Below are 14,835 nucleotides of genomic sequence, written 5' to 3' on the forward strand. Positions count from 1 at the left end.
AGGGGCCTGGGGGTTGGGTTAGCCCCTCCTAAACCATAGAGAATAAGGAGAGGGAAATGGAGGTGCTGTCAACATTAGAAGAGGAATGGGAGGGGCGCCTGGGTGGCTCAGTCGGTTAAGCATCTGACTCAATATCAGCTCAGGTCATGATTTCACGAGTCGATTCGTGAGTTCCAGCCCCTCGTCTGACTCTGTGCTGACAGTATAAAGCCTGCTTGGGTTCTCTCTCTCTCTGCCCTTCCCCTGCCCACACACAGGTGCTCTCTCTCCCTCTCTCTCTAAATAAATAAACTTAAAAAAAAATAGAAGAGGAAGGGGATGCTGGACAGTCAGAAACAACAAAATACCCACCATGTATGTCCCCAAAGCTATTGAGTGGGAGAGGCCTTTCCTTCAGCCCAAAGTGCACTAGCAACTGGGTTCCTGAGATAAACTTTTACTCTTGAGCCTAACCCCTCTCTGCATTGCCTCTGTTTTGCCGCAGGTACCTGTTTCCCAAGTTTACACTGTGCTGGACTGAGTTTGTAGACATGAAGATTCATGTGCCCTGTGAAACCATTGACTACATTGAAGCCAACTATGGTAAGACCTGGAAGATTCCCGTGAAGACGTGGGACTGGAAGCGCTCTCCCCCCAATGTACGGCCCAATGGAGTCTGGCCTATTTCTGAGTGGGATGAGGTTATCCAGTTATACTGAGACAGCAACTTGAAATGGTAGAATTCCTCGTCTGAAACAAAGGTGGATAACTGTTTAAGAAGATACATCTCTATGTGTCAAACGTAAGTAGGAGCCAAAGATATATGTCAAGTTTGAAGACGCAGAGAGTCTTAACCTCTGAGCCATCTGATTTAATCCTCTCATTTTACATTTGTTAAGGATCCCCCATGTGCCAGGTGCAGTGCTAGGTTACAGTGGAGGAGCAGAGGTGAGTGAGGCACATGCCTGTCTCTCTTTCCCTTCCCTTTGGTAAGCACCTCAATTTTCCTTGGAGGGAAACACCCTCACCCTTTGAAGAGCTCATACAGAATATGATGTTCTTTCAAGATTTTAGATAATGCCTGGACTGGAACACAGGTTTATTGGGCAAAGCTAAGGAGGGATATACTCATAGAAAAGAATAGCCCGTTGCTGTTATCAGCAGTGAAGCTTGTATGTTAGTGCTGCTTTTAAGGTTGTAGAGTCTGAGTTAATATTTAAGTGATCACACTTTAGATGGCCTCAAGAAAAGATGCTAGCAGATTCATTTTACAAGCAACCTGATATGGAGTTCATCTAGAGCACAGGGCACCATTCTATAAGAGAACAAGAGCTTCTTTTTAACTTTGTCAAAGATATGCAAATTTCCATACATTTTCTATTTTTATGTTTGAAATGAAAAGAAAGCTTATGCTTGTGTGAAGCTTAAATTTCCAGCCATTGTGAGAATATTTTCACTGACCTCTATAGCACTTGTTAACAAATCATTCAAGTGAGATCATGCTACCAGACAGGATTTTGAAAGGGTTGTCATTTCATGAAACTTATTTTCCTTATTTCTTTCCCAACCATCTGTTAGGTGGAAATATGAGCTATTCATAGAGTTTAATATTTTCTGAACTTATAATCCTTGTACTCCCAATTTTAATGTTAACACTAAAATATTAATAGAAATACCTCTAATTTTTCTAATTGTACTCTTCATTGTACTCATTGATCAGTTACAGTTCCATATCTTTCATTCATGGCCTATAAACAAATTTAAATGATATGTAAACCTACCTGTTCCTTTTCCTCTTCCAGTACTCTCTCACATCTCCAAAAGGAAGATAAATGGCAAACCTGAGAAATGCTTTCTCCCCTGTCCCACCCCCACATCATAGTGTCTGTAAAGTCTGTGTCCATTCTAATTCTATCTCAATGTTCCATCTGTTGCTTATTGATGGGACAAGAGCACAGACTTCCCTGCTTTATCAAGTACCACCCATTCTGAGACCCTTCAGGTTCCTTTTGCGCCCTCAGGATATGTTTCTGAGTGGGCTAGGATGACTCAGTCTCCCTCATCTCTTCATGGGTCACTTTAATTACATATTCCAAGTGAGAGGTAAAGGTGTACATAGTCACAATAAGCACTGCTCGCTTTTTCTTTGTCCAGGAAGGAGGCTGAGTCTTACATTTTGTCTAGGCTGCTTAGGACAACTTTCTGGGCAAGATCACAGATTTTCTTCTAAAACCAGAGAATAATAGGAGTGTCAGAAATGGAAACCAGAGGTCTGAGGGAATGGGCTTGACTGAGTTTTCCTAAAACAAAGTTGGGAAAAGTGACCAGCAACCACCCCACTCTATACTTTCAAAACATCAAAACCTTTTTTAAATAAATGGTAACCACTGACCTTCCTCTCTTGGGATGAGATTTCCATGCATCATCATTGGATCTTTTCATAACTAACATCATTAGGTTTTCAGGGACACGTATAGATTACCGGTAAACTTGTCCCCAGATGACAGGCCATTGTAATCAACTTTCCCTTTGCTGGAAAACCAGTCCATAGAAATCGTACCCAAATTCTAAATAGCTGAACCTAATTTAATTTTTCATGGTTGAAAAAATATCAGATAATAATAATAACGTTCCTGGCCAGAATCCACCCTGCTTAGTGAGGACCATTTGCTTGTGCTTAGCATCTAGAAGTGCATACAAAAGTGCATACTCATTTCTGCCCATTTCAAATTGGGGCTTCCACTGTTTGCCAGGGGCTCTTACCCGCTCCTATTTAGGTTATTTTTCTTTTATCTGTCCCTGGAGTCCAAGGTCTTAAAGTATCCAAAATCTAAGATGTCTTGGCCTCATTGACAGAGGTTCTATATCCTTCCCTCCATAGATCACTGGCAGCTAATGTACCTTTCTTGGCTACCTTCTGGTTTCACAGGCTTCAGCTCTTGGGTCCTACCCTAGTTTGAGGGAATGAGAGCTTTTCCCCATACTCTGAACGCCAGGCTTGCTTCTGATACAGATTCAGCCATACTTCATCCTGTGTTTCTTGACAGTTCTTAACTGTGCTGAGTGTCCAGAGACCTTGGTTTGGGTGAATCTACCATCACACCTCATCAAATCACTTTTTTTCCTTCACCTTAGTATTCCAACAATAGTTCTCCTAATATGACCACTTTGAGGTTCACTTTGTCTTACCAGGAGAAAACCTCTTATAGTAACTTGGAGGTTAGGCACCCATGGATGTCTCCAGAGAGATCCTGAGAGGTAAGATTGATAACCTCCCACTTGACAACAGGTGGCCACTCTTCCTTCTCAAGGCAGGGAGTACTTGGCCTTCTCCCCTCTGCTGCAGCTACTGACACCTGGCCCCTGGAATTAAACTGCAGTTCTCAAAATCAGGCATCCCTAAGAAGCTGGGCAGTGGGATGGCCAGTTTCTTTGATTCCCTAGCTACAAACCCTGAAATATGACCACTAGCTGGCAGAATGTCTACCATCCTCCCCAAACAAGTTAACTCTTGAGGGAAAATCATCTTGCTCTTGAGTCTTAAAGACTAGAGGGTCACATTCATTTTCTCCTTATTTTATAGCTAAATCAGCAAGCTATAGGAGTGATTTGATAAACAACAGAGGCTAAAACTCAGGAGTGCCATGACTTTGGGCCCTGTCCCTGTTTCAGTGCATCATGGCACAGCATCTTAACTCTGATTGAGATATTTGGCAGAGAAGTCGTCCCGTGCCTAGGGACTCGGTTTCAGGGTGTTTCTGCCATTCCTCACTTTAGTATCTTTCTGCCCAGATTGAGAACCCGAAGTGACAAAGAGATCAAGAAGGAGTGTTTCTTTCTTGTCCAAAATACTTACACTGCTTTCATACCTTTATCTGCAAAATGCCGTATCTCCAAAAGGTAAAATAGTTCATGTTTGGAGACATCAGCCTTTGGTCCTGATATTCTTAACATCCAGGAGTACCTGATCCTCTTAAGTTCAAGATGCATCCCATTGCTGCTTCACCCCATCCACCTCCCCAGGAAACAACACCAATCTGCTAAGCACCCACTTCCCAAGAGTCCTTCCTCCTTCCCTTATTGATACCCTCTTCTGGATACAAGTAGTTGAGAATAATTCGACTGTGCTCATTCCTCTCCTTCTTTGTGACCCCAAACCATTGTATCCAGTCTTACCATGGCTGCAAAGCTTCTGATGGCACATGGGACAGCAGGGTGTTGCATAGAAAAGCGGGGGTTTGTAGATTGGGGACCAGAGCTGCATCTGAGAAGCACACTTGGAACGAATTTCCACACTCCAGCCTAACACCTCACCCAGTATCACAAGCCTAAGAAAGTCTCCCCCAAGTTTCACCTCCTGGAAAATGAACGATTCTTTCATCCTCAGTATTATAAATCGCCATGGGAAATGTTCCCTCAAAATCTAGTCAGAGAAAGTGCCACATTCCCAACTCCTGATACTTAATTATCATGGGAAAACTCCACTTCCTGACCAGACAAAAGGATATCTTTGAAAAAGTGTCCCAGCAGGGGTTTCTCTTTCCTCCTCTTCTTCCTCTGTCATTAAGACCTGGGCTAGGACACCTCTAACATTTCACTTAGGGGAGTCAGCATGTTGGTTTAAAAAGACCACAAACTTCTGAATTAGGCCCAAGTTTGAATCCTAGCTTCATCATGTGGGATTTCTGGCAGAGAACCTCTCAGCCTCATTTTCCACAAAGTGAATTGGGGAGATGAGGTATATTTCTTAGGATTTTCACTTAGGATAAAATGAAATAAAGTGCTTAGCACTGGTACTAGTATTACTCAGGAGATGTTCCATTTCCTACTTCCAAGTCTCTTTTCTAATTATTTTTCAAATGGGATTGAAGTAACTATGGTTCAGAATATGAACCTTACTCAGGAGGTTGGGTGACTGAATTTGCTTAGGAAAAAAAATTGTTTCATTGTATCAAGGCATTAAAGGACAAATTATATGGCTCATGAATTCAGAGGCATTACCGAGTTGTCTCCTCTAAATAGAACTTGTATTTTCATTTTATTTGTCAAACTTTTGTCTCCTAAAGACTCCTTATATGATCCCTTCTGTTATCTAGTTCCTTCGTCCCAAGCAATTTACTCTCTCTACCTCTTTACATTTGGTACTTGCTCTGCCCCGGGCTTCTTCTTTAATATTCTAGTATATTCTAGAGATGAATTCTCATCTCCTTGTTAGTAAATCTCTACCCAGCCAAAATCAGATGTAAGTCATGATTTACAGAGGGAAAGAATTTGGAATACTTAGTTTCATATAACTATCAGTGCTGATGAATGTCTCTATCGGTATTTTAATAAAGGAGAGATGAAAAATACTCATTTCCACCTTTTTCCATCAAATTTGTATTTCTGTCCCAGGCAAGAATCAACAGGGTATGTGATGCTTTTGTAAGCTTCTCTGCACAGGCTAAAATCTAATGATAGTTTATAAGTCATACAGGCCAGTTCAATAGTGATACCTCTTCACAGGACCAGTACTAAAGTAGGCAAGTCTACATTTTCCTAATGACAAATCTCTGCTTCTGTATTTACAGAACTTCTAGGTTAGGATACCCCCCTTGGCCTCCCCCAACCCAACCCAATGTAGAGATTATGTGGAAACCCGTTAGCCAACCAAGCTGTTGTATACTTACAAGCAGCTCTCACAGTGGGTTTGAAAGGGAGCATGAGGAGAATTAGAAGTACTGTATTTTGTTACATAAAACAATGTACTGTCTCCCACACCATTAAGAAGAATTACAAGATTTTTTCGTCTTTTGATGACTCATTGAAAGCATGGGGAATAGTTCATGTGTTTGTTAAATGAAAATCCTATGTAGCTATTTGTGTGTCTGTTCCACTTTATAACCAGAAAAACATGATTGTGAATTTTTTAAACAAAGTGATATTTTAAACATGGGTAAATTTCAGTGTATGCTTACCAGTTTACTATTTGGTTTTATTTTCAGGTACAGGTAGTTTGTGGTACTACTGAAAATACCTTTAATATTATTATTTTGATCAGAATTTGTAATATATAATCGGTTTGGGATGATGAATAAAGTCTTTTTAATCACATGAGATATTTGTGTTTATTCTTGAAGTTTGCAGTAGATATTGTTACAGCCACTAACATTCATAAGCAACCTGGCAAAATAGTCCATCTTGCCACCAGTATAGTATTTCTAAAATTAAGGTAAAATGAAGTCATATGGGTGGATCCTAATCGAATATGACCGAGTCCCATAAGAAGAGATTAGAATACAGACAGGCATAGAGGGAACACTATGTGAAGATTAGAGAGAAGGTGGCCATCTATAAGTCAAGGAGAGAGGCCTGCAGAAGAAACCAACCCTATCAACACCTTGATCTTGGACTTCTAGACTACAGAACTGTGAGAAAATAAATGTCTGTTTTAAGCCACCCAGTCTTTATTAGGCAGCCCTTGATTAATGCAGTAATCAAGACAGTGTGGTATTGGTAAAGAGATAGACACATAGATCACCTGAAGAGAATAAAAAAGCCAGAAATTGATACACAAATGTGCTCACCAGGATTGTTGATCAAAGAGCAAAAGCAATTCAGTGGAGGCAAGGATAGCCATCTCAACAACAATAACAAAAATAACCTCAACTTGAAATTCATACTTTATACAAAAATGAACTCAGGTATAATGTACTAAAATGTAAAACTATGAAACTTTCAGGAAAAAAAATAAAATCTTAATGATCTAGGATTAGGCAGAGCTCTTTCTTAAGACTTGATACCAAAAGCACAATTCATAAAAGGAAAAATTGATAAGTTGGACTTCATCAAAATTAAAATTCGCAGCTCTGCAAAAGCCTACCAGAAAAGGATGGAAAGTCAAGCTACAGACTAGGAGAAAACATTTGCAAACAACATGTCTTACAAAAGACTGGCATCTAGAATATATAAAGAACCTGAACCCTCAACAGCTTAGAAAAATCCAATTAGAAAATGGGCAAAAGACATGAATAGACATTTCCCTGGAAAAGACCTACAGGTGACAAGCACGCTAAAAAGATGTTCAACATCATTAACCAAGCAGTCAAAAGCAGTAGCCAAAGCAATCCTGAGAAAGAACAAAGCTGGAGGCATTACACTTGCTGGTTTTACACTAAATTATAGTGCTATACTAATCAATACAGTACTAGCATAAAAATAGACACATAGACCAATGGAACAGAATTGAAAGCCTAGAAATAAACCCCTGCATAAACAGTCAACTAATATTTGACGAAGGAGCCAAGAATACGGAACAGAGGAAATACAGTCTCTTTAATGGGCTGGATGGAGTGCCTGGGTGACTCAGTTAAGCGTCTGACTTCCGCTCAGGTCATGATCTCCCAGTCCATGAGTTTGAGCCCTGTGTGGAGCTCTGTGCTGATAGCTCAGAGCCTGAAGCCTGCTTCAGATTCTGTGTCTGCCTCTCTCTGCCCCTTCCCCACTCATACTCTGTCTCCCTCTCTCAAAAATAAACATTAAAAAAATTAAAAAATAAAAATAAATAAGTGGGGCTGGGAAAATTTGGATATTCACATGCAAAAGAATGAAACTAGACTTTTATCTTACACCACTCACAAAAATTAACTCAAAATGTATTTGCATAAATGTGAGGCTTGAAACCATAAAACACCTAGAAGGAAGTGGGAAAAAAAACTTCCTTGACATTGCTCTTATCAATGATTTTTTGGATATGTCACGAGAAGCACCAAATGCAACAAAAGTGAAAGTAAACAAGTGGGACTACATCAAGGTTAGAAGCCTCCACAAAGGAAAGGAAACAACAATGAAAAATAACCTATAGAGTGGGAATAAATATTTGCAAACAATATATCTGATAAGAGGTTAATAGGCAAAATATGTAAGGAACTCCTACAACTCAATAGCAAAAAGTAGCATAATCCAGTTAAAAGTAGGCAAGGAAACCGAATAGCCATTTTTCCAAAAGAGATACTCAGGTGGCCAAAAGGTACATGAAAAGGTGGTCAACATCACTAATCATCAGGAAAATGCAAATCAAAACCTCACATCTGTTAGAATGGCTGTTACCAAAAAGAAAAGAGCCAAAAAGTGCTGATGAGAATGTGCAGAAAAGGGAACACATACGCACTGCTGGTGGGAATGTAAATTGGTGCAGCCACTAGGAAAATGGGATGAAGCTTCCTCAGAATATTAGAACTAGAGCTACCATACGATCCAGGAGTTCCACTTCTAGATGTTTATCTGAAGGAAATGAAATCATTATGGCAAAAAGATTTCTGCATCCTCTGTACATTGTAGCTTTACTTACAATAGCCAAGATATGGAAACAACCTAAGTATCCATCAAGGTATGAATGGATAAGAGGATGTGGTATATATAGAGAGACAATGGAATATTATTTAGCCACAAGAAAGAAGGAAATCCTGCCATTTGTGGCAACATAAGTGAACCTTGAAGGCATTATGTTAAGCGAAGTATCAGAGAAAGACAACTACTGTATGATCTTGTTTGTATGTGGAATCTAGAAAAACAAAACTCATAAACAGAGAAGAGATTGGTGGTTGCCAGAGAAAGAGGGTAGGGACAGGGATAATTGGGTGAAGGTGGACAAAAGGTACAAACTCCTAGTTATGAGATAAGTTCTTGGGATATAATGTACAGCATAATGAGTCCAGTTAACAATACTATATTGTATATTTGAAAGTTGCTATGAGAACCGATGTTAAAAGTTCTCATCATGAGAAAACAAAACCTTGAGCCATGTGAGGTGATGGATGTTAACTAAACTTGTCATCATTTCACAATACATATCATCTATCATATATTATGTTGTACACCTTAAACTCAAACAGTGTTATAGGTCAATTACATCTCAATAAACCTGGGGCAGATGTTGCCATTTCTGTTTGTCATAATTTCTTCCATGAACACCGCATGAGCTATTACTGAAGCAAATATTAACAAACCAGTCCTTGCTCTGCTGATAATTAGAAACCATCTTCTGTGCTGTCACTGGTATGAGAAGTGACTTCGGTCAGAGCTTGCAGGTGTTTCAGCCTGTGCCCCAGCTCTGCCTCATCACATTTTGTGTCTGGAGCTCTTATCTTTTTCTTTCTACACAAAAATGCAAAGTCTGCTGAATTTCAGCGTTTTCCTCTTCCGAAATGTATACTTTTCCAGAAATCTTGTGGAAATGCCCATCTTTACTAAAAGTTACTACTGCTTCTATTTCTAACCTAAATTTACACCTTTGCTGTTTAAGAAAGTTTCCTTTTGACTGTTCTTCTCCCCTCCATGTAACATACCCAACCTTCATATAAACTGCTGACCCAAGGTGCTAAGTGTACCAGCATTTTCTGAAGGGGGTAAAAGTTATCATTGTTAATAGAGGAGTAAAGACAGAAAGCTATAATACTGATTATTAATATAACGTTTTAAAAAGATGTTCAGCATCATTAACCATCAGGGAAATGCAAATTACAACCACAATGAGGTATCCACTGCACACCTGTTAGAATGGCTAAAATTTTAAATCATGGTAACACCGAATCCTATAGTTGTCTCTAATATGGTTTTCTTTTTGGATGTGTACTGTACCTCATTGTTTGTACTATGATTTTCCTAGAGAATGTCCTTCCACGTTTTACAAAAATTAATAATATATAAATAACATTCTTTGTTAAAGATTTAAAGGAATAATCTTGTCACAGTTTTTAGAAGACAGATTTTTAGGTTTTTTGCTTTTTCTCCTTCCTTTCCTCCAATTCTTCTTTGATTTGCTCTGTAAATTTAGTAATCCTCTTTAAAACTTATTTTCTCACTTATTACTCATTTGTATCCTTTATAGTTGACCATTCCCAATTTGATTTAGCAGCAAGAGCCCTTTAGCAGCTGGTATCATTATTCTTAGGCTTCTGCAAGTTTAATTAATTTCATATTTATCACCAGTTTTTTTTTCCTCATCTAAAACTCCTAGATTCAATCTTTCCCTCTAGTTTCAATAATTTGGAGAAAATTTTCTAGTGAATGAATATTGCAGGAAGGGTAATTGGGTGACTAATTTTCTGAACCTATATTACCACCATAGTCTGTCAGCTCTCTTAGAAGAATGATAGTTGGAGGGTGTACGAGTTTGTTTTGGAGCTTAAACTGTGCAAACCTCTAATCCAACCACATCCTGTTTAACAGAAAAACCAAAGGGTGACTTCACAGACCAAGGGAAAGCCTTTGCTTTTAGGAAGCTGTCCTCGCCTCGTGTCATGCCGGTTATCATTCACCATGAGCTGTCTTTCCTCCATAATCCTGTTGGAAGACGAGAACATGTGTAGCAGTACTGTCCAAATAGAGTATCCGGTGATGCTGGGAATGATCTCTGTCTGCACTGTCCAGTGCAGTAGCCACTAGCCACATGTGAGTATTGAGCACTTGAAATGTGGCAAATATAACCAAGAAACGGAATGTTTAATTTTAATTAAATTAAATAGCATCATGTAGCCAGTAGCTAGCAATATTGGATAATGCACATTGAGAGCGTTTGATGAGACCAACAAGGGCTTAGGAGTTGTACAAATTGAGACTCAAATCCAGGAGCACCACTTTCTAGTTTTGTGATCGTGGGCTAGTTATTTAACTTCTGAGTTCCAATTTTTTTCCAACTAATGGGGCTGAAGTTAATACCTAACCTCTAAGGGTTATTATAAGAAATACAGGGGGGCACCTGGGTGGTTCAGACTTGGGTACAGTTCTGCTATCAGCACAAAGCCTACTTCAGATCCTCTGTCCCCCCCTCTCTCTGCCCTCTCCCCTACTTGGCGCTCTCTCTCTGTCTCTTTCAAAATAAATAAATAAGTAAATGTAAAAAATATATATATATAGGAAATCTACAGCTTCTGGTAGATACTCAATAATGATAGATATTGGTAATATTATTATCTTGCTTTTATTTCTACTTTTGAAATAAATCCTATGAACATATTTTCCTAATAAACCCAAGGAATAATTTTTCTGTGAGATTAGATATTTAAGAGTTCTCCTGGTAGAGGGTCCTCTCCTGAGATCTGGTGATAACAAATGACCCTGATCTCAAAGGCACAGGTACATGCTTTGTCTTCTAGGGAGACAGGACATGGGATTAAAACAATACTTAACAGAATTGAGTCTGAAAGACCAAGTTTAGAAAAAGGGACCAAAGGTCCCAGACTTTGTGGAAGGCAGCCTGAGCATCCAAAGCTAGAAAAAGCTCTAGGAAGGAGGGCAGGGGAGGGACAGTGAGGTGCAGCTGGATCTTAAGACTTAATGAACAGAAAATTTGCATGAAGAAAGGGAAGAAAGCATTTCTGAAGAAAGGAAGTCAATAAAATCACAGAATGGGCTTTATAGGACACTACATAACACTGCCTGGCTGTAGTCTATGGCCATACTACCCTGAAAGCTCCCAGTCTCATCTGGTCTCAGAAGACCACCTGGCTATGTATGGATAAATAGTTTAAAGAAATACAACTAGAAAAGTGGGCAAGGAGCAGACTGGGGTGGGAGGGGGCCCTGAATATCCTGCTGTGAAGTTTGGATAAGAGAAAGTGTAGACACGATATTTGAATAAGAACATGATGTCTTTAATAAACACTCCTGGCTAAATTACTACTCGCAGGTACTGTGCTGAGAACTGAGGTTCATTTGTTGTCTCAACAAATATTCATGAAGCACCTCCAAGGCCAGGTGGGGATTGGGAGAATTTAGGTTCACTGAGACTGATCCCAGAAACCCTGGGATCCCTACAGTTGCAGGGACAGAGGACAGAGGCTTACCCAGGTGGACATAAGATGCCAAGTGTCTCAGGTAAGGTCACTACTAGAATTCCCAGCCATTGCCAGACACAGACCCAGGGCATCCAGGGACAGGAAGTGTTTGAGGCTGAGGGGCACTTGGTATTGGTCTGGGAAATGGGGCTGCAGGCCACAGAGAAGAAGTATTATGGGACCAATGTAGGGTCTTATCCAGAGGGTTCAGGGAATTAGAGAGCCAAGACAAAAGTGTAGATAAATTGGGGCAGGAGAGTTGGTAGTGAGGTCCTGGGTTCTGGAGAAGATTTGAAAGCAATTTCTGGAAAGGGGTAAAGGAGTGAGGACACACTGGTCAGTGTTAGACCTGAGGCAGCACAATCCAGCAATGTGAGAGAAGTGGGGAAGAGGCTGGAGCCATTTCTACACCTGTTGCTTCAGCTGGAAACCAGGACCGGTTGCACTGTCCATGTGCATCTTAGCTATGGGAACTGGGGAAAGCAGAAGTCAGGAAAGGAGATGTGCCCAGGAGAGATGTTAAATTATAGGTCTTAACTTGGTCCTCATTTCCCTGTTGTCTGTCTGCCTCTGGAGACTCTGGTCTCCAAAGTGGGAAGAGGAACTGTTCTAGTTGTACGACTGGGCAACTTGTGCTAACAACTGACTTTACTCTCCTTAGTTCAGGCAACTTGCAAGGAAGCCAGATCTCCACCAGCTAGGGAAGAGAGATGTGCTCTTGGGTAGTGCAGAAGTATGTTTGTGGCAAGAAATCAAGGTCTCCTCTGTAGGTTTTTTATTGGTTACATTTAAAATAACACCCTCTAATTGTCCTAAGAAGCCCCAGTGGAACCTCCTGAAAACATCTGCTCAATTTGAGGGTGAGGGGTGCATCCCTCATCCCCTCGATGTATGTGTTTGGTTCGGGATTTGTCAGCCTGGGAAGCTGAGGACTCTGGGCAGCTCAGGCCTGGCAGATTTCCCCCACCTGCCTAAAATATGACCCAGGGGGGCAGAGGCCCCTTCCCAGCCCAGTCCTGCGCCTCCACTCTCCAGCCCCTGGAGCTGTGGCCTTTATTTCAAGTCTGGTCCCCAGGGGGCTGAGTAAGGAATGAGGACAGCTGATAAGCCTGGCATTATTGACTTTATGGGGAGTATTCAATGAATTTACTTTCTGCGAGAAGGCTGAACTCTTATCTGCTGCCCACAGAGCGTCCAAATCCTCATCTAGGGGACCCATTTGATGAGTCATGTCTTTTATACAAAGACCAGAGAATATAAAGAGGAGAAGGAGAGTCCCACCCCACCTCTTTCTTTTCTCCAGTACTTGGTTCTGCTCCCCCCACCCCCACCCTTGCTTTCCCACTGCCCTTGGGGTTATTGGCCGGAATTAGCACTCTCCGCTCCAGCCCTCAGAGTGAAGGCCAAGCCAGCCTGATCCTGAGAGTGTCAGCAGCTGGGCACACCCAGGGCTGCGTGTCCCTCTAATTGTCACTATGGGAAGAAAAGCCCACTTGCCTGAGGCAGTTATGTGCCCTGCTTTCTGCTGCAATGGTCAACATTTGCTCTGGACAGGCCTCAACACCAGGTGTCCTGATGGAGATATGTGTGTGCATGTGTGTACTGGGTGTTACTAAGAGGTCCTCGGTCTGGGGAACTGGAGAGTGGAAATTAATTCTAAGAGGGATCCTGACGCTGAAGAGAGACTCTTCTTTCCCCTCCTTGGTATCTCCTTCATCCAGCTCTGGGCTCTGTTTGATTCAAATAGTGGAAGGAAATGAATGCTTCTTAGCAGCACAGGACCCAAAGCAATTGGAAGGAGGGAGGTGGGAGCCAGGATAGCTGGGTTGGGCAAATGAAAGAAAAACAGGAAAATGCCCCGTGGAGGATATTAGAGGCATGTGTTCAGACTCTCAATCTAGTTTTAGAATAGAGTTTTTCCTGGTAATAAAAATGAAAACAATTATTTATTGAGCAACTATGATTTTATTAGTTGCCTGTTATCACCGTTTTTAAGAAGCATTTACTCCAAATCACTCACTGAATTTTCACAGTAAGCCATGAAGCCTCGGCTTCATGAGAATGTTTCCAATTCGTAGCTGAGAAAATTGAAGCTGGGAGACTTTGAGTAACTTGCTCAGGATGGCAACGAGTGTCAGAGCAAGGATTCAAACACCAGTCAGTCTGCCTCTGCAGCTGATCAAAGGCCTTCTCTTAGCTATTACCCACTTGGTATTTCTTAGTACTATATCCCACTTAATTCCCAGCAAATCGGTGAGTATTTGTGATTCCTATTTGTTTAGAAAACAGCCTCAGAAGGGTGAAAAAAATTTATTTTGCAATTATTTCAGGTTTTTGTTTCTTCAATAAGTAGCCAGTTTAATTGAGAAAGTGACACGGCAGTATGGGCCTCTAAAGCAATTAATAAATTCCTCTACTTGCAATCCGGACCAGTGATCTTATCGTTGTACTTACCCCAGACAAGACACAGGATTAGACAGCAAACAGAGAAAACAGAGGAAATGAGAAAAGGCATCCAAAAGATAGTGTTACAAGAGTGCAGGAAACTTTGCAAATCTGATTGTGGATGGATCATTCAACACCCACCCCCCCTTCTCTATTCAAACAGGGCTTCACATTTGGATCCAGTTGAGGACCATCCCTGAGATTCAATGTTTTTTTTTTGTTTTTTGTTTTTTTTATAATATATGAAATTTATTGTCCAAATTGGTTTCCATAAAACACCCAGTGCTCATCCCAAAAGGTGCCCTCCTCAATACCCATCACCCACCCTCTCCTCCCTCCCACCCCCCATCAACCCTCAGTTTGTTCTCAGTTTTTAATAGTCTCTTATGCTTTGGCTCTCTCCCACTCTAACCTCTTTTTATTTATTTTTTTTTCCTTTTTTCCTCCCCCTCCCCCATGGGTTCCTGTTACGTTTCTCAGGATCCACATAAGAGTGAAACCATATGGTATCTGTCTTTCTCTGTATGGCTTATTTCACTTAGCATCACACTCTCCAGTTCCATCCACGTTGCTACAAAAGGCCATATTTCATTTT

The 14,835-nt window shown here is 40.9% G+C and overlaps 1 protein-coding gene across 4 annotated transcripts in view; it reads left to right on the plus strand.

Annotated features, from left to right (window-relative positions):
• The window catches only part of FKTN (fukutin), an 83,853-nt gene extending 69,401 nt beyond the window's left edge, over window positions 1-14,452 (plus strand). For 3 of the 4 annotated variants that reach the window (XM_045467345.1, XM_045467347.1, XM_045467344.1), the window contains 3 exons: window positions 485-582; window positions 10,189-10,410; window positions 14,404-14,452. In XM_045467345.1, coding sequence (XP_045323301.1) covers window positions 485-582; window positions 10,189-10,328 — 238 coding nt within the window. In that variant the 3' untranslated portion in view covers window positions 10,329-10,410; window positions 14,404-14,452. Of the gene's footprint in view, window positions 1-484; window positions 6,076-10,188; window positions 10,411-14,403 lie in introns of those variants that run through there. The other variant, XM_045467346.1, reaches the window with a different exon arrangement.
• The last annotated feature ends 383 nt before the right edge of the window (window positions 14,453-14,835 follow it).

Source organism: Leopardus geoffroyi, chromosome D4 (genome assembly GCF_018350155.1).
Source record: "Leopardus geoffroyi isolate Oge1 chromosome D4, O.geoffroyi_Oge1_pat1.0, whole genome shotgun sequence".
Classification (NCBI taxonomy): Eukaryota; Metazoa; Chordata; class Mammalia; order Carnivora; family Felidae; genus Leopardus; species Leopardus geoffroyi.